General features: G+C 46.3%; 1 protein-coding gene across 1 annotated transcript; it reads left to right on the top strand.

Annotated features, from left to right (window-relative positions):
• On the top strand, positions 1 to 26966 carry LOC137456591 (phosphatidylinositol phosphatase PTPRQ-like). The gene is made up of 9 exons (XM_068168109.1): positions 1 to 531; positions 5683 to 5773; positions 10560 to 10636; positions 14389 to 14523; positions 14636 to 14761; positions 17318 to 17466; positions 19946 to 20081; positions 24937 to 25060; positions 26464 to 26966. Exons 3-9 carry the CDS (start codon positions 10583 to 10585, stop codon positions 26499 to 26501), a joined length of 762 nt encoding a protein of 253 aa, XP_068024210.1. The 5' UTR covers positions 1 to 531; positions 5683 to 5773; positions 10560 to 10582; the 3' UTR covers positions 26502 to 26966.
• The last annotated feature ends 333 nt before the right edge of the window (positions 26967 to 27299 follow it).

Raw genomic sequence — 27299 nt, 5'->3', positions numbered from 1 at the left:
CACCGCAATATTTTACCTCTCTAAAACCTTGCAATGTCTGCAATGTTTTCCGTGCGGCCAAGAAGGATTCTGTGCCTCGAGCACTACCACGTTAACTTCACAAACTTTGCATTAGTGTCAAACCTTGCCTCGGAATGCTGTCCCCTACCAAATTCAATAAAACCCTGCTGTTATTAGCAACACAAAAAGAATTGGTGAAGTGGAGGAAATGTTTTTTGTTCAAAATGACTGAAAACAAACCAAATAAGCCTGCAGTGAGGACTTTGTCCTTGCCTACCTACAAGCATCGGTTTCTCCTCAGCTGAAAATCAAGAGCTTATTAATAAACTCCAATTACACAAGAATTCAAAGCAAACAAAAACAAAACAAAACATAACAAAAAAAAAAAAAAAAAAGAAAGGACAAAGACATTCCCTCTAGGTTTCTAATTCTCCTGTCATTCCTTTCAGGCCCATCAGCAAGAAATCCTTCCTGCAGCACGTTGAAGAGCTTTGCACAAACAACAACCTAAAGTTTCAGGAAGAATTTTCGGTATGTTGCGAGCAGTTGTCACAACATGGCAAGACCTGTGGTCGTTTCATGTGTCACATTTCATGTCCATTTTAAGCAGGCAAGGCCGTGAAGGACTCTGGCCTTGATAATCAATACCCAATTACCAGCTCGATTGTTTAGAAAGTAATATTACCCTGATTTGGATTCTGCAGTCCACGCTGCAAGCCTGATCAGGATTATTCACCGAAGTGTCAGCAGAGTTGTTCACCAAAGTATCAGCAGAGTTGTTCATCGAAGTGCCAGCAGAGTTATTCACCAAAGTGCCAGCAAAAGACAAACTTTAGCTGGCAGTCTTCACAAGCATGCCCATAGTATTCCTGTTTTTACATGTGGAGCAATGCAGAAGTAGTTTAGCTGAGGACAGCTGTGTCAGAAACAGTTTTCTAACCTAGGTACAGGTGTATTTAGGTGCTTTAAGTGCCTTCTCCTGAGTGATAACAACCCTCAACAACACAGCTGACTTTTATTCTGTGAAATACCCAGGCCCCATTCACATTGCCATGGGACTCAGAAACAGGGCACTTTTGTTTTTTTCAGAGATTGCCATGTGGAAAGTAAAATTTTGAGCACAGTACTTTGGTTTTTGTTCCTTTACATATACCAGGTAGTACTTAACATGCTTTTTGTGAACAGCTTGCATCCTCTTATGTGAGTAGATCACAGGCTCACAGGATGTCAGAGGTTGGAAGGGACGCACAGAGATCAAGTCCAACCCCTGTGCCAGAGCAGGACCATAGAATCTAGCTGAGGTCATAGAGCAATGCATCCAGACAGGCCTTGGAAGTCTCCAGAGAAGGAGATTCCACAGCCTCTCTGGGCAACCTCTTCCAGTGCTCTGAGACCCTTACAGTAAAGCAGTTTCCCCTTGTGTTGAGGTGGAACTTCCTGGGCTGCAGCTTACACCCGTTGCTCCTTGCCCTATCACAGGGAGCAAGTGAGCAGAGCCTGTCCCCTCCCTCCTGACCCCCAGCCCTCAGGTATTTATAAACAGTTATTAAATCCCCTCTCAGTCCTCCTCTCCAGACTAAAAAGCCCCAGGTCCCTCAGCCTCTCCTCATAAGGCTAGATGAGTGCAGCAAGCCTGTCTTTCTTTCTGAACAGAGAGCAGCTCACAAAACATGCATTACACATAATGCACATATCCTTTCAAACTTAAATCTCTTTTTTTTTCTCTCTCTTTGCTCCTATCAAGTAACATTTTTCCAGCTATCAGGTTTTCCCTATCTCACTATTCCAGAATCATCATCATCTTTTCAGCACATACAGCCACTTTCCCTCACAACAAAAAAACACAACAAACCAACCAGTTTGTCAGTCTCCAGTGACTTAATATCTTTTTGGATGCATAGAGTAACCACAAATTGCTTACCAGTTGGACTGGCAAAAATGAGGACTCAACAATTGGCTTTTCTTCTGATACATTACCATATTTCAGTCTCCAAGGGAAAAACCATCAAGAGTGTGAAAAGATTAATGGTACTTCCTACAGCTTTTTTGTTATGCTCCTTAGGCAAAATTGGTCTGGGTTTAATAATGAGAAGCACCATAAAATTCTCTGAGCAATAAAGAAAGGAGAACTTCTTTCTTTTTTTTTTGTTCCCAAGAGCAGAGAGTTATTTCACTTGAGCAAGAGTGATTACCATTGCATTAGGCATGACTGAGCAGATGAAAAGTTTTACTGGCAATAACATTTTCACATATTAACATTTATCACTGGAAGTTTCTAGTGTTACTTTCTGTAGGTGTGACCCACACTGGATAAGCCTTACTGCATTGTCATGCCTTAAGCAATAATGTTTTAGCAAATCAAAATCTTGGCAATCAACTAGAAGTAGCTGAGGCCTTGTTTGACTTATAGTCAACAGGTTTAGATGTCATTTTGGCTTCCTTTTTTTTCCTTTCTCTGAGCTTCAGATTCCACATTTCAGCATTTCAGATGACTTGTCGAAGGGCAGGCAGAATTAAAAGGTAGATCTAGACCCTAATGTAGCGTATATCTCTAGTATCCACCTGGCAGCCTGTCACTGGTGATGTCCCCCAGGGATCAGTGTTGGGCCCCATCCTGTTCGATATCTTTATTGATGATCTGGACAGGGGGATCGGGTCCACCATTAATAAATTTGCAGATGACACCAAATTGGGATCAAGAGTAGGGGAGCTCTGCTTGACAGGCTGGACAGATGGGCAGACTCTGAGGGCATGAGATTTAACATGTCTGAGATTGGACATGGCACTTGGAGCCACGGTTTAGCAGTCATGATGTCTTAGGTGACAGGTTGGAACTGATGATCTTTCAGGTCTTTTCCAACCTTATTGATTCTATGATTCTATATGGAATTAGACATGCAGATTGTAAAATGTGATTCTGCCACTTTGCTCTGGTAAGACCTCACCTGAAGGACAGGGACCTGATGGAGAGGGTCCAGAGGAGGGCCACTAAGATGGTTGGGGGAGCTGAAACACCTCTGCTATGAGGACAGTCTGAGGGAGCTGGGGGTGTTGAGTCTGGAGAAGAGAAGGGTCCAGGGAGAACTAATAGCAGCCTGCCAGTACCTGAAGGGGGCTTGCAAGAAGGCTGCAGAGAGACTGCAAAAGCCTACAGTGATAGGCTGAGGGGCAATGGTTTGAAATTAGAGAGGAGTAGATGTTTGGAAATTAAAATTATAGAGGAGTAGATTTAGGTTGGATGTTAGGAACAAGTTCTGCACCGTGAGGGTGGTGGAACACTGGAACAGGTTGCCCAGGGAGGGGGTTGAGTCCCCATCCCTGGAGATATTCAAGATCAGGCTCGACAAGGCCCTGGGCAAAACCTCATCTAGCGGAGGATGTCCCTGCTCACTGTAAGGGGTGTTGGATTAGATGACAATTGGAGGTCACTCCATCCAAACCATTCTATGATTCTCTATATAACCTTCCATAATGTCAAACCAAGGGGAAATCTATTGCAGTAAATGTAGTTATTAACTCAGAAATTCTGGGTAAATTCTATGCTTTCTGAGTTTTCTATTCTCTTATCCTTCCTATGAGATCATCACATTCATACATTTTCTCCATTAAAAAGCTGTGAAATTGAGCTTCACTCAGCTTTGGAAGTGATCCCCATTTGTGTCCATGAATAAGTTCCTCCATATGAATGATTTATCCATAAGGGGGGTTGCAGGCGGGCAGAGGTTGGTCTCTTCTCCCAGGCTACCAGTACCAGAACAAGAGGACACAGTCTCAGGCTGTGCCAGGGGAGGTTTAGGCTGGAGGTTAGGAGGAAGTTTTACACAGAGAGAGTGATTGCCCATTGGAATGGGCTGCCCAGGGAGGTGGTGCAGTCACCATCACTGGAGGTGTTCAGGAGGAGACTTGATAGGATGCTTGGTTGCATGGTTTAGTTGATTAGGTGGTGCTGGATGATAGGTTGGATGCGATGATCTTGAAGGTCTCTTCCAACCTGGTCTATTCTATTCTATTCTATATCTGCCTTTTAGTAACAGAACTGATAACCACTTATGAAACAGCACTACAGCCCAAAATAACTCTTCCCACCCTCTTTCACAGTCAGTCCTGTGAACAATAGCTATTTGCCAGTTGTCTCAACTTAATTAAATTCTCATTAATTCTCATGCTGTGGCAAGAACTCTCCCAAGCTACAAGAGTCAGGAAAAGGCATTATTCAGGAGTGAGACTGAGTCACCAGGGCATGGGAACCAAAGACATGATTTCATGAAAAGACAGAAGAGACCCACAAAAGGTTTCATAGTTTCATAGTTTCATTCAGGGTTGGAAGGGACCACAAGGATCATCTAGTTCCAACCCCCCTGCCATGGGCAGGGACACCCCACACTACATCAGGCTGGACAGAGCCTCATCCAGCCTGCTCTTAAACACCCCCAGGGACGGGGCCTCGACCACCTCCCTGGACAACCCATTCCAGGGTCTCACCACTCTCATCGTGAAGAACCTCCTCCTCACATCTAGCCTGAATCTCCCCACCTCCAGCTTCATTCCATTCCCCCTAGTCCTATCACTACCTGAGATCCTGAGAAGTCCTTCCCCAGCCTTCCTGTAGGCCCCTTTCAGATACTGGAATGCGACAATTAGGTCACCTCGGAGCCTTCTCTTCTGCAGACTGAACAGCCCCAACTCCTTCAGTCTGTCCTCATAGGAGAGGTGCTCCAGCCCTCTGATCATCCTTGTGGCCCTTCTCTGGACACGTTCCAGCACCTCCACATCCCTCTTGTAATAGGGGCTCCAGAACTGGACACAGTACTCCAGGTGGGGTCTCACCAGGGCTGAGTAGAGGGGGAGGATCACCTCCCTCGACCTGCTAGCCACACTTCTCCTGATGCAGCCCAGGATCTGATTGGCTTTGCGGGCTGCAAGTGCACATTGAGAGCTCATGTTGAGCTTTTTGTCCACCAGCACCCCCAAGTCTCTCTCTTCAGGGCTACTTTCCAGCCAGTCACTGCCCAGCCTGTATTTGTGCCTGGGATTGCCTCGACCCAGATGCAGGACCCTGCACTTGCTCTTATTGAACTTCATGAGGTTGGCTTGTGCCCACCTCTCCAGCCTGTCCAGGTCCCTCTGGATGGCCTCCCTTCCCTCCAGCGTGTCTGCTGCACCACACAGCTTGGTGTCATCAGCAAACTTGCTGAGGGTGCACTCAATGCCACTGTCCATGTCCCCCACAAAGATGTTGAATAAGACAGGTCCCAGGACTGATCCCTGAGGGACTCCGCTTGTCACTGGCCTCCACTGGGACATGGAGCCATTGACAGCCACTCTTTGGGTGCGGCCATCAAGCCAGTTCCTTATCCATCTAGTGGTCCACCCATCAAACCCATGTGTCACCAGTTTGGAGGTGATAGGCTGGCTTCATCCAGCCTTGTAAAGGTGAAGGTTCATGCCAGGTGTAATGGTTCAACTTGACAGCAATGTCTGCAGGGCTGCATCTAGCACTGCTGGTGTGCCTGGGGGTTGGCAGTGGGGTGGGTTGCTCTGTAATGCTTCCAGCTGTCCTTAGAAATGCACTATGGTGTAGAACTCAAGAGTTCTTCCTCTTACCTGATGATTGTGTCATTGTTTTGTATTCAGTGAAGGTGAAATGCAAAGGTTTGCCAATAAACATTTATTTCTCTGCAGGAGCTCCCCAAGTTTCTTGAAGACCTTGCTTCAACTGATGCTGATCTGCCCTGGAACAGGTCTAAGAATCGTTTCCCAAACATAAAGCCATGTATGTGTGTTTCCTGTTCACTTCCTCCGTTGTGCTCTCTGCCCTCAATAGTGCAACATACATTTGGAATGTGTCACACTTACAGGCTGATGCCTAGGAAATTTCCAGAGACCTTTAGTAGAAACTAGTAGAAAGTAAATAATATTACCATTGAGTGTAAAAGAAAGATAATGATAAGGTCTAAATAATTCCTTTGGATTGCTAACTGGCACAAAAGCTTGTTGCATAAACAATTCTTTCTCTTTTCAGCTTCTTCACTCTAGCTGCTATGTGCTGCTTGGCTTTGCTGACTTTGGCTGTGTTCCTTCTTGTGGCTTAGTACTAGCAGGCTATACTAACTCCTTTCTCCTCTTCTCCTCTTTCTCTTGTGAAGGTTGCGGGGGGAACTAAGGGGGATGGGGAGCAGAAAGAGGCAGTTGTAGCCCCCTGGCTTTCTCCAGAGGGGCTTTGTGTTGTTTATAACACAGGAAGGCTGGGGAGGGACTTCTCAGGAGATCAGGTAGTGATAGGACTAGGGAGAATGGAATGAAGCTGGAGGTGGGGAGATTCAGGCTGGATGTGAGGAGGAAGTTCTTCACCATGAGAGTGGTGAAGTCCTGGAATGGGTTGTCCAGGGAGGTGGTTGGCGTGCCATCCCTGGAGGTGTTTAAGACCAGGCTAGATGAGGCTGTGGCCAGCCTGATGTAGTGTGAGGTGTCCCTGCCCATGGCAGGGGGGTTGGAACTAGATGATCCTTGTGGTCCCTTCCAACCCTGACTGATACTATGATAAACTGTAAATATATATTCTCTTCTGTACACATCCATTGCATCTCATATTTCTAGATTTTAGTTTGCTTGTAAATATAGTTTAGTCTGTTTCCAAATCCTCCTAACCTAGTCCAGTGATTTATTTTGGGGGTAATTCTCCAAATTCACGTTGTTTGTGAAGGGGGAGGGGGGTGGGAGGGAGGGTAGGGGTAATTTCTAAACCCACCACAGAATGCAACTGCTTTTCTGTTTGATCTGCCTCTGAGCTGTGTGGTAGTTCTAGGCTATGCCTTTAAAATTTTTCACAGATCTTGAGCAGAAAAGTAGTAAGATGGAAATAAATCACTAGTGGGTGTGAAAAGGTAAATAGAGACAATCCCATTGGAGAGATATCTACCAGAAGATTGGTTGTACCAAAACAATTCTCTCCTCTCCTCTCTGAACCTCTCTGAACCCTTCCCTTCCCTTCCCTTCCCTTCCCTTCCCTTCCCTTCCCTTCCCTTCCCTTCCCTTCCCTTCCCTTCCCTTCCCTTCCCTTCCCTTCCCTTCCCTTCCCTTCCCTTCCCTTCCCTTCCCTTCCCTTCCCTTCCCTTCCCTTCCCTTCCCTTCCCTTCCCTTCCCTTCCCTTCCCTTCCCTTCCCTTCCCTTCCCTTCCCTTCCCTTCCCTTCCCTTCCCTTCCCTTCCCTCTTCTTCACTGTGGAGGAATACTAACTTACTTCTGCTTGACCTTGGCTGCCTTGCTTTGGTTAAGCCTAACAGCAACTTTCTCTGCTCCTTTCTCCCTTCTTTGTGCAGGGTGGTAAGGGAGGGGCAGAAAATGAGAAGCCAGTAGCTTTTCCTGGTTTTTTGGCTGGCTTATGGAGTGGGGGGGTGGGGGTGGGGGAGATGTGCTGTTTATTAATTGTAAGTACCTGTAAATATTGTGTATTTAGTACATCATCACACTTCCCTGTAGATTGTTGTTTTGCCTGTAAACACAGCTTTCATTTGCTTCCATACTGAGCTGGTTTGGCAAAGTTTACCGGGGGGGGGGGGGGCAAATTTCAACCCACCACAAGCTGGCAGCACAGCATGCCTATATTATGAAATAATTTTCTGTCAAGTAGTCTATTTTTTAGTTTTGTTTTCTTTTGGAGCCAGTTTTGTTGCACATAGCTTTCCGCTGGCGCTCTCGCAAGCTTTAGTATGCAGGTGCAAGGAGTCGTTAACCTCGGCAGTTTCTTAGCTCTTTTGTTCAAGCCATGCAGCAAACTCTTTAACATTCTTCCTCCTTTTTCTCCCCTTTAGTGAGAAGTTATTTTATCTTATTTTTTAAAACATCCAAAATCCATATGTTTGTGTAGTCAGCTACCTCAGGAGCCTGGGTGGACTTTCTGCTGGCTGTGTACAGATGTGCCGCAAAGGTTCCACAGAAGATCAGAGTGACTGTATGATAACTTCTAAGCCAAGGGCAGATTTTATCACAGGAGACAGAAGTCTGTCTCTCTGTAGTCAACACTGCTTCATTTTTCAGTTAATAAGACAAGAAACGTCATTATTATTTTAGGCATTAGCTGTGATGTGAGCTGGGAGCGTGGCATTCCGTGCTTAATAATGCTACATTCTGTGCTATTAACTTTTCAGAGCAGCTGTTCCTGCTATCTGCTGCCTTTCTCAAGACATACTTTAACTCACAGCCACTAAAAACTGACATTCGTGACACACAGTGAAATATAAAGATAAGTTTCATAAATCTTGAACTTGTCATCTGATTATTTATACATATGAGGGCAGACTGAGGGAGCTGGGGCTGTTCAGTCTGGAGAAGAGAAGGCTCCCAGGAGACCTAATTGTGACCTTCCAGGACCTGAAGGGGGCAACAAGAAAGCTGGGGAGGGACTTTTGAGGGTGTCAGGGAGTGATAGGACTGGGGGCAATGGAGCAAAACTAGAAGTGGGGAGATTCAGGCTGGATGTGGCTGTGAGCAACCTGCTGTAGAGTGAGGTGTCCCTGCCCATGGCAGGGGTTTTGGAACTGGATGATTCTTGAGGTGCCTTCCAAACCTGACAGTTCTATGATTCTATTCTTTTCAATTATTTTTTTTTTTTTACCAAGTTGAGGACCAAACATCCAAATTGGTAATTTTTGCTTCCAGCATATACTTATTCACATATGACATCTTCCCTGGCTTTTGTCATGTCTGGATATGTACCATGGGCCCACACTGGAAACCCTCAATTTATTGTTGTCTTCTCTGTGATAATGAGCTTACTTTATGTAAAAGAAGTAAAAGTATGGAAAAGTGCCTTGATCTGGCTCAGATCTCTGACCTAGGCAGCAAGGCTGTAGGAAAGCCTTCCAGACCTGTGACCCTGCTGTCTGAACTCACACAGAGGTTGTCTGTTGTATGGCTTCAAGTACACAGCCACTTTTAAGCAGAGGATCCTCTCAACCACACAGCAAATTGGAGGCTCTGGCACATTCACCACTTTACTTAAAAACTATTACATTAAAATATCTCTGGAATGTTAAAGGATGGTGTGGCAGTTTGGAGCTAGTCCCCAACTTGTCACTAGGAATTTCTAGAGGCTTCTGAATGCAAGAAAAATAATGAAGAGATTGGATCTGGAGTGATAACAGTAAGTTAATATAATTCCCATTGGAGTATTGAAAGCCTTGTGTCTTGCAGCAGAGTTATTTTGCTCTCTCTGGGCTCTTGGCTGCTGGATCTTGCTGCCTTCACTTGTAGGGTTCAGGCTGTGCTATCTTCCTGCTGACCTTGGGCCCTATCTGTTTGGTTTCTGTAAGAGGTACAAGGGGAAGGGGGAGGCCAAGCTTTTCTTGGGGCCCTTTGTCGCTAAGGGGGAGGGGTGGCAAGGGAAACTTGTGCAACCTGTTAAACTGTGTAAATATATGTAAATACATTTTGTACATGTTTATTGCATTTTGATACTGTTCTATTTAGTTCCTTTTGCAAATGCAATTACACTTTTACTTCCAGATTCTGAGTGTGGTAGATTTGCTGTCTGGGGGCAGATTTACCAAAAGATAAATTACTGGGGGGAGGATAATATAATTCAACCTATAACAGATAGCTAAAGGCAATGGAAATTATAGAATCATAGAATTGTCAGGTTTGGAAGCGGCCACAAGGATCATCCAGTTCCAACCCCCCTGCCATGGCCAGGGACACCCCACACTAGAGCAGGCTGGCCAGAGCCTCAGCCAGCCTGGTCTTAAACACCACCAGGGATGGCGCCCCAACCACCTCCCTGGACAACCCATTCCAGGGCTTCACCACTCTCATGGTGAAGAACTTCCTCTTCACATCCAGCCTGAATCCTCAAACTACACCTCAAACACCAGAAGGTTGCTCACCCCACATCCAGCCTGACCTGAAAAATCTCCAGGCATGAGGCTTCCACCACCTCCCTGGGCAACCTGTGCCAGTCTCTCACCACCCTCATGGGGAACAACTTCTTCCTCACATCCAATCTCAATCTACCCATTTCTAGTTTTGCTCCATTCCTCCCACTCTTATCACTCCTTGACACCCTCAAAAGTCCCTCCCCAACTTTCTTGTAGCCCACTTCAGATCCTAGAAGGCCATAATTAGGTCTCCTGAAACCTTCTCTTCTCCAGACTGAACAGCCCCAACTCTCTCAGTCTGTCTCCATAGCAGAGCAGCTCCAGCCCTCTGCTCCTCCTCGTGGCCCTTCTCTGGACACCTTCCAGCACCTCCAGATCCTTCCTGTAACCTGCTCTAGGTAGGGTCTCACCAGAGTGCAGCAAAGGGGGAAATCACCTCCTTGACCCTGCTGGCTCTGCCTCTCTTGATGCAGCCCAGGCTCTGGTTGGCTTTCCGAGCTGCAAGTGCCCACTGGTGACTCATGCTGGACAAATAGCCTCTGTAATCATAGTTGTGTTGTGTCAAGTATTGTCAGATAAGAGACAGAAACAGTGCTTTTGATTCCTCAGCACTCCAGGCACACTTGTTACAAGCACCAATGGTTTCTGAACAGCTCTTTCAGTAAACTGGACTTTCTTTCTCTGGTAGATAACAACAACAGAGTAAAGCTGATGCCTGATGCTGGTATTCCTGGATCTGACTACATTAATGCCAGCTACGTGTCTGTAAGTACAAAGTCTCTCACACTTTTGCTATATTTGTTTTCTGCTACATGAGAGAGTCAGAAAATAACTTGCAAGAAGAACAGGATTCTAATTTTTCTTCCATTTACTACATCTGCTCTTGCTGTGGCATTATTCAAGTGACTCCTGTTGGATGTCCATTGAATGTTAAAAATATATATTATCCCAATTTCATTGCTCAGCAATGGCATCCAGTAATAATCAAAGCTATGTCCAGCAAATTACTTTCTATAATCAGCCTCCTACCATTATCATTAAAGGCAACAGTGAAACTCCACTGAGAACAATTGCTGAGACAGACATTATCTGGTTCTTTGCTTCAGGAGTAGGAACTATTGTATATGAACAGGAAAATGTAAAGATAACTGAACTGAAAAGTTTCATGGACATAGCTAATAATTTTGGTGAGTGGGACTGGTATGTCCCTTACTATCTTATGAAAGATGTGAGGGAGACAAATGCAAATAGGCTTCAGGGAGAGGCCTGAAAGGACCTCATGGAGAGGCTGCTGCTGGTCTCTTCTCACAGGTCATTAGTGACAGAACAAGAGGGAATGGCCTCAAGCTGCCACTGGGTAGGCTTAGACTGGACAGTAGGAAACATTTTTTCAGGGCAAGAGTAGTCAGGGATTGGAATGTGCTGCCCAGGGAGGTGGTGGAGGCACCAAGCCTGGATGTCTTTAAAGGTGGTTTGAACGTGGTGCTTGGGGCTATTGTTTAGGGGTGAACCTTGTAGAGTAGGATTCTGGGTTGGACTTGGTGATCCTGAGGGTCTATTCCAACTTGAATGTTTCTGTGATACTGAGAATAAACTAATACTGTATTTCTCATCCTCAGGTTTCTTCCTAGACCTTATATTTTCTAACTGTGTTCTCAGAACACAATTTTTATCTATATTTTTATCTTGGCTTTTTTCCTGTCAAAGCTCAACCTGTTACTTATGTATTTAACTTGCAACAGTGTCTGGTAGTCTGATGTGAGCCCAACACTTGCTTCGCACTAAGCACTATTGAAACACAGAGCAAGATATGCAGACTGCAGTCTAAACAGATAACACAGTGGTAACTAGAAAAATAGTTATTTCCAGGCAACTAATTGACATTAGAATCACAGAATTGTCAGGGTTGGAAGGGACCTCAAGGATCATCCAGTTCCAACCCCCCCTGCCATAGGCAGGGACACCTCACACTACAGCAGGTTGCTCACAACCACATCCAGCCTGGCCTGAAAATCCTCCAGGCATGAGGCTTCCACCACCTCCCTGGGCAACCTGTGCCAGTCTCTCACCACCCTCATGGGGAACAACTGCTCCCTAACATCCGATCTCAATCTCCCCACTTCTAGTCTTGCTCCATTCCCCCCAGTCCTATCACTCCCTGACACCCTCAAAAGTGCCTCCCCAGCTTTCTTGTAGCCCCCTTCAGATTTTGGAAGGCCACAATTAGGTCTCCTGGGAGCCTTCTCTTCTCCAGACTGAACAACCCCAACAATCTCAGTCTGTCTCCATAGCAGAGCAGCTCCAGCCCTCTGCCTATCCTGGTGGCCCTTCACTGGTTACTTCCAAAAAGCTGCAGGGAAAGACAGCTGCAGAGAGTGTTCCCTGGTGAGATTTTGCTTGTGTTTGCTGCATACAGACGTCTCACTTTAGGTCACCATTCACCAGTGAGCAGACAACCATAGTGTTACCATTACTTGAGGCTAAAGCTTCACCCTCTGTGTGCTCCCACTTTTCCTGTTTATGGGTGTGTAAATGCCTAAGCACACACAGCTGTAAATGTACAATATGTGCCTGTGCAGGTATTGAGATACCTGTCTAGGTGTATATACAGATAAAGAGAGAGAAGAAGGGGACTTGTTATGCACCTGTAGCCAATGGGAGCTTGGCTGCTACTTTTGTTCTCACCGGTTAAACAAGAGAAAGTCAAACTGAACTGCAAGCTTTACATCCCTGAATTAGAGTTTTTCACTTCACTCTGAAGCTAGGGAGCATTAACATAGTTTCCCACTGCCACCTGTTCTGTATATTACAGATGGAGTAAGTACCAGGCAGCTGTGAATTATAGGGCTATAATTCCAACAAGGAGCTTCGGCGGCGCTATAAAGCAGCTCTGTCAGTTGCTTTGTGCCGTAAGCAGAGATCTCTGCTATTGCAGACTGCGAGCTCTGCAGCATAAATTTATTGCTGCTGCTGTTATTTTAGACTGTCTGAAGAACAGAAACATTCCTGTAGGGTGGAGTTGGTTTCTCTGAGAAAACAGATCCAGGAGAACCCAGGCCCTGACAATGTTTAGAGGAAACAGCATTAAGACAGACTTGCGTCTTGCCCATCTTGGCATCGATTTGTAAATTAACCAAGCACCACAAGGCAGCACTAAAACAAAACTTACCTTCTGTAGTGGATTTCTTGAAGGCTTTTTATCAGAGGTCATTTATTTGAGTATGCTCCATCCCTAAGTCATAGAATAGAATCATAGAATCAATAAGGTTGGAAAAGACCTCAGAGATCATCAAGTCCAAGGTATCACCCAACACCTCATGGCTAACTAAACCATGGCATCAAGTGCCACATCCAATCCGTTTTTGAACACCTCCAGGGATGGGGACTCCACCACCTCCCTGGGCAGCACATTCCAGTAGTCAATTACTCTTTCTGGGAAGAACTTTCTCCACTTTCCCCTGGTGCAGCTTGAGACTGTCTTCTTGTTCTGGTGCTGCTTGCCTGGGAGAAGAGACCAACCCCCACCTGGCTACAACCTCCCTTCAGGTAGTTGTAGAGAAGGTCTCCCCTGAGCCTCTTCTCCAGGCTAAACAACCCCAGCTCCCTCAGCCTCTCCTCATAGGGCTGTGCTCCAAACCCCTCACCAGCCTCATTGCCCTTCTCTGGACACATTCCAGCAACTCAGCATCTTTCTTAACCTGAGGAGCCCAGAACTGGACATAGTCCTCAAGGTGTGGCCTAACCAGTGCTGAGTCCAGGGCAGAATTACTTTCCTGTTCCTGCTGGCCACACTGTTCCTGATGCAGGCCAGGATGCCATCAGATCCCTGACCATCACTGGAAGGTCCAGGTCATCAGCGTGTTGTACAGCTTGCACTAGCTCTCAGACCTCTCCTTAGCTGTTTTCCTGGCTCGCTGCTTCTTAGCACTATTTAATTCTACTTTGCTGGCCACTCTGTGACATCCTTCTTGGTGTTCTCCATCTGGATCTACAATCTTCACAGACAGAGTAATTGGCCATTGGAATGTGCTGCCCAGGGAGGTGGTGGAGTCACCATCCCTGGAGGTGCTTAAAAAGAAACTGGATGAGGCACTTGGTGCCATGTTTCAGTTGATTAGGTGGTGCTGGGTGATAGGTTGGGCTTGATCTTCAAGGTCTTTTCCAACCTGGTTAATTCTGTAATTCTGTAAAGGGTATCATGAAGGCCTAAGTCTTTTTAACTGGGAGCTGCTGACCTGACACCCCTGTAATTTCTCTCCTAATGCATTTCTGTTAGGATGGCATTTCCCAAACTTGGTTCTTGACTGATCCGCACAGTGGGAGAAATGTCACACCATCCTTAGGTTTCCAAGGCCATCTGCCATGCACTGATTAGTCAGGTCTGTGCCAATGTGTTTAGTAAGCCTGACAAAGTTTTAGCCTCAGGCACAGTAGATACCAGCAGCACTAGGAGTCAGATGCAACCCCTTTTTTTTCCCTTGCCAAGCATTATGTATCAACTGTTTTCTTTTTCTTAGGGTTACCTATGTCCAAATGAGTTTATTGCAACTCAGGGTCCATTACCAGGAACGGTGGGGGATTTCTGGAGGATGGTGTGGGAGACAAGAGCAAAAACACTTGTGATGCTGACACAGTGCTTTGAGAAAGGACGGGTAAGTGACCAGGGGGCTCATTAACAGCACCTGATAGCACTGGAAATTCCATAGGAAGCTTCTGTCAGTGTTATAACCTGGTCATTGTTAATTAGTAATCATCTCCCTGCAGATAAGATGTCATCAGTACTGGCCCGAAGATAACAAACCAGTGACTGTGTTTGGGGATATAGTGATTACTAAACTGATGGAGGAGATTCAAATAGACTGGACCATCAGAGATTTAAAAATTGAAAGGGTAAGCCAGAACTGGAAGCTGACTGAATAAAACCCATCTGAAGCCTCAAAAAAACATCTGCTGTGCTCCATCCCACCCAACTACCCTTCAGTGTTCTTCTTTTCATCTTTCAGTATGTATGCACTGTACCACCTGTTTTTTTCTGTATTTTATTTTCATTCCTGTTTGAGGTTGGTTGGGTTGGGTTGGGTTTTTTCCCAGAGAATTTTCTCTAGTTTTGGTCACAAAGAGCTCATACACTGAGGTTACTGAGCCTCTGGTCTGGTGGGAGGTGAAGTTTCTATTTGGACACCTCAGTTGCCTCTTCCAGAAAGGAGTAATCCTAACCATTCTGGGATCAGACAAATCCCTCTGAATGTATCCCTCTCAGATTAAAGGGCAAGATTCTCTGGTGCAGGGCAGCTGTTTTGCATTGTACCACCAGCTGAAGTGGCCTCCACCCCCAGGAGATTCACCCAATATAAATGAGAATCATCAGTAGTATACCCACTCTTTGTGCTGGGGAGGAAGGTGGGAGGTACAGCATAGATCTTCATCTTTGTCATGATCCACAACTGTAGTTTCCACTCATTGGAAAACATAGTACCCAGCATTAAGTCAGACCAGCAGGTAGACTCAGAAAGCAAACTGGGCACCGCAACCCAAGATGAAGTCAGCTTTCTTTGGCACTCCCACAACTGACCTGTGTTGTATGTATGCAGCCAGATCCCAGGGCCTGGTCTCAGCTGCCAAATACATCCATTGCCATCCTGTGGCATGTGCCCATGACAAAAGGAACCCAGCAGTGAGGGAACTGTGTCAGTGGTGACCCCATAAGGTTATGCACCCTCAGGAGGTTTGCTGATGACACCAAGCTGTGTGGTGCAGCTGGCAGCTGGGGGGAGGGAATGCCATCCAGAGGGACCTGGAGAGGCTGTAGAGCTGGGCCCAAGCCAACCTCATTAGGTTCAACAAGACCAAGGGCAAGGTCCTGCATCTGGGTCAGGGCAATCCCAGGCACAGATATAGGCTGGGCAGGGACTGGCTTGAGAGCAGCCCTGAAGTAAAGGCCTTGGGGGTGCTGGTGAAGGAGAAGCTCAACAGGAGCCAGCAGTGTGCACTTGCAGCCCAGAAAGCCAACCAGAGCCTGGGCTGCAGCAAGAGAGGCATAGCCAGCAGGGCCAGGGAGGAGATTCTCCCCCTCTGTTCCGCTCTGCTGAGACCCCACCTGGATTACTGCATCCAGTTCTGGAGCCCCTGTTACAGGAAGGATCTGGAGGTGCTGGAATGTGTCCAGAGAAGGGCCATGAGGATGATCAAAGGGCTGGAGCTTCCAGGATCTGCAGAGGACTACAAGAAAGCTGGGGAGGGACTTTTGAGGGTAGCAGGGAGGGATAAGAGTGGGGGGATGGAGCAAAACTAGAAGTGGGTAGATTGAGATTGGATATTACTAAGAAGTTGTTCCCCATGAGGGTGGTGAGAGACTGGCACAGGTTGCCCAGGGAGGTGGTGGAAGCCTCATCCCTGGAGGTTTTGAAGGCCAAGCTGGATGTGGCTGTGAGCAACCTGCTGCAGTGTGAGGTGTCCCTGTCCATGGCAGGGAGGTTGGAACTGAATGCTCCTTGAGGTCCCTTCCAGCCCTAACAATTCTATGATTCTGTGATTCTCTGATTCTGGGGAGGTCAGACTGGATGAGCTTTGGAGGTCCCTTCCAGCCTGGACCTTTCTATGACTGATTCTATGATTCTATGAGGAGCAGGTGAGGGAGCTGGGGTTGCTTAGCCTGGAGAAGAGGAGGCTCAGGGGAGACCTTCTTGCTATCTACAACTCTCTGAAAGGAGTTTGTAGCCAAATGGGGGTTGGTCTCTTCTCCCAGGCAACCAGCACCAGAACAAGAGGACACAGTCTCAAGCTGCACCAGGGGAAGTTTAGGCTGAATGTTAGGAAGAAACTCTTCACAGGAAGAGAGATTGGCCATTGGAATGTGCTGCCCAGGGAGGTGGTAGAGTCACCTTCACTGGAGGTGTTTAGGAAAAGACTGGATGAGGCATTTGGTGCCATGGTTTAGTTGATTAGATGGTGTTGGGTGATAGGTTGGACTCAATGATCTCAAAGTTCCTTTCCAACCTGGTTAATTCTATGATTCTGTGATTCACTTCTTTTGGCCTACTATAAGGTCTGTGCACAGCAAAATGTTTTCTTGCTACACGTTGATCTTGATGGGTTCCAAGCTGCACCAGGGGAGGTTCAGGCTGGATATTAGGAAATATTTCTTCACTGAAAGGATTCTCAAACTTTGGAATGCTCTGTGCAGGGCAGTGGTGGAGTCACCCTCCCTGGGGGTGCTCAATTAGCCTGTGGACCTGGCACTTAGAGACATGGTTTAGTGTTGACCCTTCAGTGCTAGGTCGAGGGTTGCACTCAATGAGCTTTGAGGCCTCTCCCAGGCAGACAGATTCTGTGATTCTCTGGTTTTGCCTGGTTTTTGACAAGAACTTGCTGAGGAGGTTGCATGCAGTTTGCTGGTTCTCCTGTCAAGTTTCTTTGGTGAACACTGCCTCACTTTTTGTTTTCCAGCACGGGGACTGCATGATGGTGAGGCAATGCAACTTCACTTCTTGGCCAGAACACGGAGTGCCTGAAACCACTGCACCAATTATCCATTTTGTGAAGCTCATCCGCGCAAGTCGAGCACACGATAATACACCCATGGTGGTTCACTGCAGGTGAGCATGGTCACCAAGTCATCATTTAGTGCAATATCAAGCACTTCTTAGTGCTCCAGGGAAGCTGTCAGTAGAGCACTAAAACAGTCTGGGGCTCCCGAGTTCAAGAGGGACAGGGAACTGCTTGAAAGAGTTCCACAGAGACCTACAAGGATGGTTAAGGGACAGGAATATCTCTCTTAGGAGGAAAGACTGAGAGACCTGGGGCTGTTTATTCTGGAGAGGAGAAGGCTGTCTACAAATATCTGAAGGATGGCTGCCAGGAGGATGGAGCCAGTCTTTTTCAGTGATACCTGGTGATGAGGAGCAATGGACATAATCTCACTCATACCATGAGCCAGCAATGTGCTCTGGTGGCCAAGAAGGCCAATGGCATCCTGGGGTGGATTAGAAGGGCTATGGTGAGTAGGTCAAGAGAGGTTCTCCTCCCTCTCTACTCTGCCCTAATGAGGCCACATCTGGAGTATTGTGTCCAGTTCTGGGCGCCTCAGTTCAGGAAGGACCTCAGGGAACTGCTTGAGAAAGTCCAGCACAGAGCCACAAAGATGATTAGGGGAGTGGAAGATCTTCCTTATCAGGAGAGCCTGAGGGAGCTGAGGGCTCTGTAGCTTGGAGAGGAGGAGCCTGAGAGGTGACCTCATTCATGGTGATCAAGGTGTGCAGGGTGAGTGCCCAGAGGCTGGAGCCAGGCTCTGCTGGGTGATGCCCAATGCCAGCACAAGGGGCAGTGGTGGAAGCTGAGGCAGAGGAAGTGCCATGGAAACAGGAGGAAGAATTTTTTCCCTGTGAGGGTGACAGAACCCTGGAAGAGGCTGCCCAAGGGGGTTGTGGAGTCTCCCTCTGTGGAGAGATTCAAGACCTGCCTGGATGTGTTCCTGTGTGATCTGCTCTAGGTGATCCTGCTCTGGCAGGGGCATTGGACTTGGATGAGTCTTTCGGGTCCCTTCCAGCCCCTAACATTCTGTGATTATTTGCAGCTATAACCTCTGCATTTATCACACCAACTGATTTTGATAAAATCCTGTTAATTTTCAAACTTTTAAATAAAGCATCACTAGTTACCAGCATGTCTTGAACACTCATTCTCCTTTTCAATGTATTTTCTTTTATGTGTTTTGCTAGATCCAAAGGTTTGGGGAATTTTTTTGGTCCCAAATACCAAAATAATCACAGAATCCAGCTGTAATTTTACAAAACCCTTGAGATTATTTTATTTCATTTGAATTTTCTGAGCTCTAGAAAAGCTGTAGGACCAGTTTTCCACTTCTATAGGTTTGTTTGGGTAATAGAATAGAATAGAATAGAATAGAATAGAATAGAATAGAATAGAATAGAATAGAATAGAATTAACCAGGTTGGAAGAGACCTTTGTGATCATCGAGTCCAACCTATCACCCAACACTATCTGATCAACTAAACCATGGCACCAAGTGCCTCATCCAGGTTCTTCCTAAACACCTCCAGGGATGGTCACTCCACCACCTCCCTGGGCAACACATTCCAATGGCCAATCTCTCTTGCTGGGAAGAACTTCTTCCTAACATCCAGCCTAAACCTCCTCTGGCACAGCTTGAGGCTGTGTCCTCTTGTTCTGGTGCTGGGTGCCTGGGAGGAGAGACCAACCCCCACGTGGCTACAACCTCCCTTCAGGTAGTTGTAGAGAGCAATAAGGTCTCCCCTGAGCCTCCCCTTCTCCAGGCTAAACAACCCCAGCTCCCTCAGCCTCTCCTCACAGGGCTGTGCTCCAGACCCCTCCCCAGCCTCGTTGCCCTTCTCTGGACACGTTCAAGTGTCTCAATGTCCTTCTTAAACTGAGGGGCCCAGAACTGGACACAGGACTGAAGGTTTGGCCTAACCAGTGCAGTGTACAGGGGCACAATGACTTCCCTGCTCCTGCTGGCCACACTATTCATGATGCAGGCCAGGATGCTCTTGGCCTTCTTGGCCACCAGGGCACACTCTGGCTCATGTTCAGCCTACTGTCAATCAGTACCCCCAGGTCCCTCTCTGCCTGGCCGCTCTCCAGCCACTCTGATCCCAGCCTGTATCACTGCATGGGGTTGTTGTGGCCAACATGTAGAACCTGGCACTTAGATGTGTTAAATCTCATGCCCTTGAACTCTGCACATCTGTCCAGCCTGTCAAAGTCCCTCTGCAGAGCTCTGCTACCCTCTAACAGATCAACTCCTGCCCCCAGCTTGGTGTCATCTGCAAACTTACTGATGATGGACTCAAACCCCTCATCCAGAGAATGCAGCTCTGATATCACTTGATCCCATTCAGCCAGGGCGCACAGAAACAGAAACACAAAAATATATACTAAGTGGCAGGGGTGGGTGGGAGGGAAGGTCATTTTTTTCTGCAGTTTCCTGTTCACAATAAGCTGAATGCAACCAGAGTATTCTGAGGGAATATTTACTACTAATACAAATTAAATAAAGAATTCATTAACATGAAAACTTCCCTTTCCATCTTGCAGTGCTGGTGTTGGAAGAACAGGGGTGTATATTGCACTTGACCATTTAACCCAGCATGTAAATGACCATGATTTTGTGGACATCTATGGACTTGTAGCAGAGCTAAGAAGTGAAAGAATGTGCATGGTGCAGAACCTGGTAAGGTTTCAATAGCTACCTGTTGTGTTTTCCTGCTGTTGGGGAGTCGGTCCTCTGATCACCTGATCTCCTGCAAAGCAAGACTAGAAAGCTGTTGTAGGTTGAGGGGAATCCAGAGTTAATTGGTATAACCACAAGGAAAAAGTCCTCCAGAGGCTAGGAAGTCCCAGGGGGGCAGGCAGCTCATTCCAAGATATTGTCGTCTGTTATTTCATTCTGTTTTCCTCTATATATTTAAGGGGGTGTACAGCCACAACTCTCTCTTCTCTTTGTTTCTGTCATGTGTGCCTTGTCTTGATGGTGTGTGGAGGAGAGGCTTTCTCCTGCCCTTGGCTGGCAGGGAATTTCCAGCTGCACCACTGAGCCTGGGTCTAAGGGGGAAGCAGTTTGGCTGCACTTGGGGCTGCTGAGGCTGAGTGAGGTGGAGGTTTCCAGAAGGCTCTGAAGGGGTTTGGGCTGGTAAACCCAGGGGAAGCACTGAGCCTCATTTGTGAATGTATTCCTCTTACCTAACTGCCTTTTGTATATATTTGTAAATAGAATTTCTATTTGAACTTCCAATCCAGTGTGGAGCATTTTTATCTTACTCCTTGGGAAGGGGTAAAATATCTATTCTGTCCTTTTGCCCTGGGCAGCTCATGGCTCAAAACTAGGACAAAAGGTCTCTAAAAAAAAGAGAACAAAAGCTAGAATAATCAGCTTTCTAATGCATTTGCTACCAAATCCTGCTTGGATCTGCATTTATGGTGTTGTGTAAATGTATGGTGTGTATCTATTTGTGTGTATTGGGCCAGTGCTTGACAAGTGCTGAAAAGAGTGGTGAGATATTTAATTATTAGAACCTAAATTATGATTTCTCAACCACTGAGAAAGTTAATTTCAAGTTTGGAGGCTTTGAGGCTATTCTGGAGAAGAGGAGGCTCAGGGGAGACCTTATTGCTCTCTACAAATACCTGAAAGGAAGTTGTAGCCAGGTAGGTCTCTTCTCCCAGGCAACTAGTGACAGAAGGAGAGGACACAGTCTCCAGCTGCACCATGGGAGATTTAGGCTGGAGGTGAGGAGAAAGTTTTTCCCAGCAAGAGTAATTTGCCATTGGAATGTGCTGCCCAGGGAGGTAGTGGAATCACCACCACCGGAGGTGTTCAAAAAAGGCTTGGATGTGGCACTTGGAGCCATGGTTTAGTTGTCAGGAGGTGTTAGGTATTAGGTATTAGGTATTAGGTATTAGGTATTAGGTATTAGGTATTAGGTATTAGGTTGGACTTGGTGATCTCTGAGGTCTTTTCCAACCTGGTTGATTCTGTGACTCTGTGAGTGAAGAACACTTGTTAAACAAAAGATGGCTTATGCACTAATTAAGTTGACTTTATTTAGTACTTAACTGTATTTTTTGTGTGTGTGTGCATATGTGTAGCATAGTCCTTCCAAGTTTTAAATATTCATTTACCTTTAGCCTCATTGATACTTCATTGATTCTTTTATAATTGCTTCCAATAAACCAACAAATAGGAGTGGAATCAAGCACAGACTTCAGAGTTTGCAAAATCAAGGCAGTGGTGGTTTTGAGGTCTTAAAAAGTGCCCTTCTGGTAGACTTATGGAGTACGGATGTAAGCTGGTGATGACCTGCTGGTAAAGAAGACCTGTGCTGTGATCTAGTGATCTGGGTTTATGTAAAGCAGTGACAGCAGAATGTGATAGAATCACAGAATTGTCAGGGTTGCTCAGCCACAGGATGATCCTTGAGGTCACTTCCAGCCCTGACCATTCTTTGATTCTAAGTACCCTTCTTCTTTCTCCCCTGGAAAACCACAAAAGGTTTTCACTGCTACGGGCTCACAAGTAGCTGTATGAATGCAAGAGGGTTTTGAGCCTTCAAAATGTGCCTTCTGGATTGGAATGAGCAGTCTAAAGTCCATTGAAACTTAAGACTTTCATTCTGGAAATTCATCTTTGTGCAGTGGATGTCAAAGTTTATCATGTCCCCAAGCCTAGTACAGACACAGTTTGTAATGCCATGCTCTTGCTTAGGGGTCTGTCTAAGTTTGTTCTAACTCCCCAGGGCTCTGGAGCTGTGACCATTACATATCCACGTAAGCAAATGTCTCTTCTGTATCTGAGACACTTGAACTGCTGAAAATTTAGGGCAGTTCTGAAACAAAATAGCAGTTATTGGGCAGGGGAGGGGGGGAAAGACAGGAATCTATATACTCCTGCAAAAGTCAAAGGAGCAAAAGTTGTTTTGGCTGTTTCCTTCTGTGGACGTATCCAAACCCCACCTGGACAAGGTCCCAGGCAACATGCTTTAGCTGACCCTCCTTGAGCAGTGGAGGATTGCACCAGGGTCATCTCCCAGTCTGAACAAGTCTGTGATACTATGATCTGGTTCATTGTCTGCATCTAATCAAACACAGTACTTCTGCTGTGTGGAGATACACTTAGAATGGAGTGGAGTGGAATAGGATAGGATAGGATAGAATAATAGACCAGGTTGGAAGAGACCTCCAAGATCATCACATCCAACCTATCATCCAACACCACCTAATCAACTAAACCATGCAACCAAGCACCCTATCAAGTCTCTTCCTGAACACCTCCAGTGATGGTAAATCCACCACCTCCCTTGGCAGCACATTCCAATGGGCAATCACTCTCTCTCTGTAGAATTTCTTCCTAAAAATCCAGCCTAAACCTCCCCTGGCACAGCTTGAGACTGTGTTCTCTTGTTCTGGTGCTGGTTGCCTGGGAGAAGAGACCAGCCCCTGCCTGCCTACAACCTCTCTTCAGGTACTTCATCACTTTGGTTTCTTTCTACCTGGTTTCATTGATTCATTTCATTCTTTCTTTTATTGTTTTACATTGCCTTATTTTGGGTTTCCTTTTTCAGCAATCACTACCCAAAGTTGTCCTTGAAAGTGTCAAATTACCTTCAGTTGCCCACTCTTTGCATTATAGTATGTTAAAAGTGATGCTACAGCTCAAGAAGTATTACTAAAAATCACAGAAGATTAGGGGCTGGAAGGGACCTGGAAAGCTCATCCAGTCCAATCCCCCTGCCAGAGCAGGTCACCTAGAGCAGATCACACAGGAACACATCCAGGCAGGTCTTGAATCTCTCCACAGAGGGAGACTCCACAACCCCCCTGGGCAGCCTCTTCCAGTGTTCTGTCACCCTCACAGGGAAAAAAATTCTTCCTCCTGTTCACATGGAACTTCCTCTGCCTCAACTTCCACCACTGCTCCTTGTGCTGGCATTGGGCATCACCCAGCAGAGCCTGGCTCCAGCTGCTGGGCACTCACCCTGCACATCTTTATCAACAGCAATGAGGTCACCTCTCAGGCTCCTCCTCTCCAAGCTGCAGAGCCCTCAGGCTCTCCTCATAAGGGAGAAAATAATGTGGGGGGTTTATTTTGCTCTTAGCAATATTGCATTCTCCTAGAACATGTAGATTGAGATTTACTTGAACTTTTGCATTTGAGTGCACCCTGCTGGTTTTCTTGAAGCTAGAAAGAGGGAAATATTCTTCTCTAAATATCCCATTTGTGTAGTTCAGTTTCTTCAGTCTGAATATAGTAATAAAAAAAGTAATCAATAAATCTTTTCACAGAACACATCTTTACAGAAAATTTTGTGACAGCCTATTAGGCTCAGGTCTGATGACTCTGATTTCATATATCTTAGACATTTTCACAATCATTAACATGTAATACCTCATAACCACAGGGTCACAGGATGTTAGGGGTTGAAAGGGACTTCCAGAGATCAATGAGTCTAACCTCCCTGCCTGAGCAGGACCAAAGAATCCAGCACAGATCACACAGGAATAAATCCAGATGGGGCTTGAAAGTCTCCAGAGAAGGAGACTCCACAACCTCCTTGGGCAGCCTGCTCCAGGGCTCTGTGACCCTCCCAGTGAACAAGTTCCTCCTCATGCTGAGGTGGAACCTCCTGTGCTGCAGTTTCTATTCATTGCCCCTTGTCCTGTCACAGGGTACAATTGGTCAGAGTCTGTCCCCTCCCTCCTGACTCCCATCCCTCAGATATCCCTCTCAGTCTTCTCATCTTGTGAGAGCCCCAGGGCTCTCAGCATCTCCTCAGCATTCAGTGCTCCAGTCCAGCATCCTCACAGCCCTCCATTGGACTCTCTCCAGGAGATCCCTGTCCCTCCTGAACTGAGGAGCCCAGAACTGGGTACAGTCTGGAGAGGGGAAGGCTCCCAGGAGACCTTCTTGTGGCCTTCCAAAATCTGAAGGGGGCTACAAGAAAGCTGGGGAGGGACTTTTGAGGGTGTCAGGGAGTGATAGGACTGGGGGGAATGGAGCAAAACTAGAAATGGGGAGATTCAGATTGGGTGTTAGGAAGAAGTTGTTCCCCATGTGGGTGGTGAGACACTGGCACAGGTTGCCCAGGGAGGTGGTGGAAGCCTCATGCCTGGAGGTTTTTGCAGCCAGGCTGGATGTGGCTGTGAGCAACCTGCTGTAGTGTGAGGTGTCCCTGGCCATGGCAGGGAGGTTGGAACTGGATGATCCTTGAGGTCCCTTCCAACCCTGATAATTCTATGATTCTATGACACGCTCCTCTTAATCCTCACACCAGGATCTCATTGGCCCTCTTGGCCACCAGGGCACATTGTTGTCCCATGGAGAACTTGAAATCAGATCAGATGTATATGACATAGTCATTGAAGTATTGAGATTGCTGAGTTCAACTGCAATTGTTTGGAGAACATCTAGATGCTATGTTAAAAAACAAACAAACAAACAAACAAACAAACAGAAACCAAACCCAGAAAGTTTTTGATATCAGAAGAACTTTTTTCCTCTGATCAAACATCTCTCATTTCACACTCTGCAGGCACAGTATATATTTTTGCATCAATGTGTGTTGGATCTGTTGGCAAGCAGGGGAAGCAGTCAGCCCATATGTTTTGTAAATTACTCAGCACTGCAGAAGATGGACTCTCTGGATGCCATGGAAGGTAAGGAGATACACACTGTCACAAAATTCTCTCTTCAGAGCAGGTGCATTGACTTGTGCAGACTAAGCAGCAGTAAATCATTACTTTGAGATGCACATTTTTGCTTTACAACTTGTGGTGGGTTGAAATTTCCCACCCTGCCACCCTGCCCCACCCCCACCCCCACACACACACATTAACTTTGCCAGACCAGCTCAGTTGTAAGCCAATGGAAGCTGTGTTCACAGGCAGAACTCCAATCTACAATGGAATGCAATGAATGTGTACAAAATATCCAGGAGTTACAATATTTAAAGGGATTTGCAATTAACAAACAGCACAAGGACCTCCCTGGTCAAAGACCAGGGGAAGCTATCAGCTTATCCTTTTCCGCCCCCTTCCCCACTCCCCTGTACAAAAATGGAGAATGGAGCAGAGACAGTTGCTGTTGAACTTAACCAAAGCAATGCAGCCAAGGTCAAGCAGAAGCAAGTTAGCATCTCTCCAAAGTGAAGAAGTGAGAAGAGAAGAGGAATTGTTTTGGTACAACCAATCCTTTGGTAGATGTCTCTCCAATGGGGCTGTTTAGAATTACCTTTGTTTTCCTTTTCACACCCAAGAGTGATTTATTTCCATTTTACTACTTTTCTGCTCAAGATCTGTGAAAAATTGTAAAGGCATAGCCTAAAACTACCACACAAGTGTAAACGTCCAGCATGTTGCTGCTCTTTAGTCTCCTTTACAGTAACAGGCAATGATGAAGTTTTCCACTTTCCTCCCCACAAGAACTTTTAAATGCAGCCCAAATAGTGACCTGCCTGCAGTTATGATGTGTTTACAAGCTATAGGTTAATATAATGTGTCTGTTTCTTTTGTAGGTTTTGTTGTTTCTTTTGGTTAGGCCACACCTTGAGTCCTGTGTCCAGTTCTGGGCCCTTTAGTTTAGGAAAGATGTTGAGATGCTGGAAGGTGTCCAGAGAAGGGCAACAAAGCTGGGGAGGGGTTTGGAGCACAGCCCTGTGAGGAGAGGCTGAGGGAGCTGGGGTTGTTTAGCCTGGAGAAGAGGAGAGACCTTCTTGCTATCTACAACTCCCTGAAGGGAGGTTGTAGCCAGGTGGGGGTTGGTCTCTTCTCCCAGGCAACCAGCACCAGAACAAGAGGACACAGTCTCAAGCTGCACCAGGGGAAGTTTAGGCTGGATGTTAGGAAGAAATTCTTCCCAGACAGAGAGACTGGCCATTGGAATGTGCTGCCCAGGGAGGTGGTGGAGTCACCATGACTGGAGGTGTTTAGGAAGAGACTGGATGGGGCACTTGGTGCCATAATTTAGTTGACTAGATGATGCTGGGTGACAGGTTGGCCTCAATGATCTCGAAGGTCTTTTCCAAGCTGGTTAATTCTGTATTTATTTTTATTTTTTTTAGGTGATGTGGAGCTGGAATGGGAAGAAACCACCATGTAAATGCTGAGGCTAAATAACACAGATACTGAGCTTTTGAAAGTCAAAATCCTATTTTTCTAAGCGCAGGGGCCAAAGTGAATTCCCCTATTTTGATGACTAAAACAAAGGCAGAGGACTAAGATCTCTTTTCTTCTATCAATGTGCCTTCATACACCTTCAAGCATCTCATTCAGATCACTGAGCAATGGTGATTTGGAGTCCTTTGTTGCACAGACCACCCTTCTGGTGTTACAGAAACACTTGCATTTGGTATGGCTTGAGATAGAAAGTGTGCTTCAACATAGTCCCTTTTTTTTTCCTTTTTCCTGCTTAACTTTGTAAAAGAAGAAAAAAAGTGAGCCAAATATGTAAAAAAACAACCCAAACCCACAACATTTGTATTCCCCTTGAATTTATTTTGGTGTGACATTGCTGTGGGGTTTTGTGCTTTGGCTTTGAGTAAAAGCTGCAGTTCCTTGAATCCTCCTTGCTAGATTGGTTTCAGTGTTGTCAGCGCTTGCAGAGTAATTCCAAGGCCATCACAGTGACCTTTACCTAACTGCACCTTCTTGTGGCTTGAATCTTCTTTGTTTTCATGAGTGGCAACATAGCAGCTCATGATCCTGAACAGCTGAAGAGTCACCTTCTGACATGGGCAGGCTTATTCAGCTTTTACACAGCACACAGTAGCTCTGTAGGGACACTTGGGGCTCTTTAAGCTCTTCTATAATCAGCTGGTTGTTTGGAGTGTGTTGTTTTTCAATCCACAACGGTGATGGCACATGTTGAGGGCTGAAGAAAGTACATCTACATTCCTGC

The sequence above is a fragment of the Melanerpes formicivorus genome, unplaced genomic scaffold (genome assembly GCF_026170545.1).
Source record: "Melanerpes formicivorus ecotype bairdi unplaced genomic scaffold, bMelFor1.0.p_v2 SCAF_132, whole genome shotgun sequence".
Lineage (NCBI taxonomy): Eukaryota > Metazoa > Chordata > Aves > Piciformes > Picidae > Melanerpes > Melanerpes formicivorus.
The sequence above is the reverse complement of the archived record's forward strand: the minus strand, read 5'-3'. Positions and strand labels throughout refer to the sequence as shown.

Coding starts and splice junctions, on each gene's coding strand:
- LOC137456591 (XM_068168109.1), top strand. CDS start 10,583: ATGCCTGATGCTGGTATTCCTGGATCTGACTACATTAATGCCAGCTAC. Junction 14,524..14,635: donor AGTGCTTTGAGAAAGGACGG/GTAAGTGACCAG, acceptor ATCTCCCTGCAG/ATAAGATGTCATCAGTACTG. Junction 20,082..24,936: donor TGTGCATGGTGCAGAACCTG/GTAAGGTTTCAA, acceptor CACACTCTGCAG/GCACAGTATATATTTTTGCA.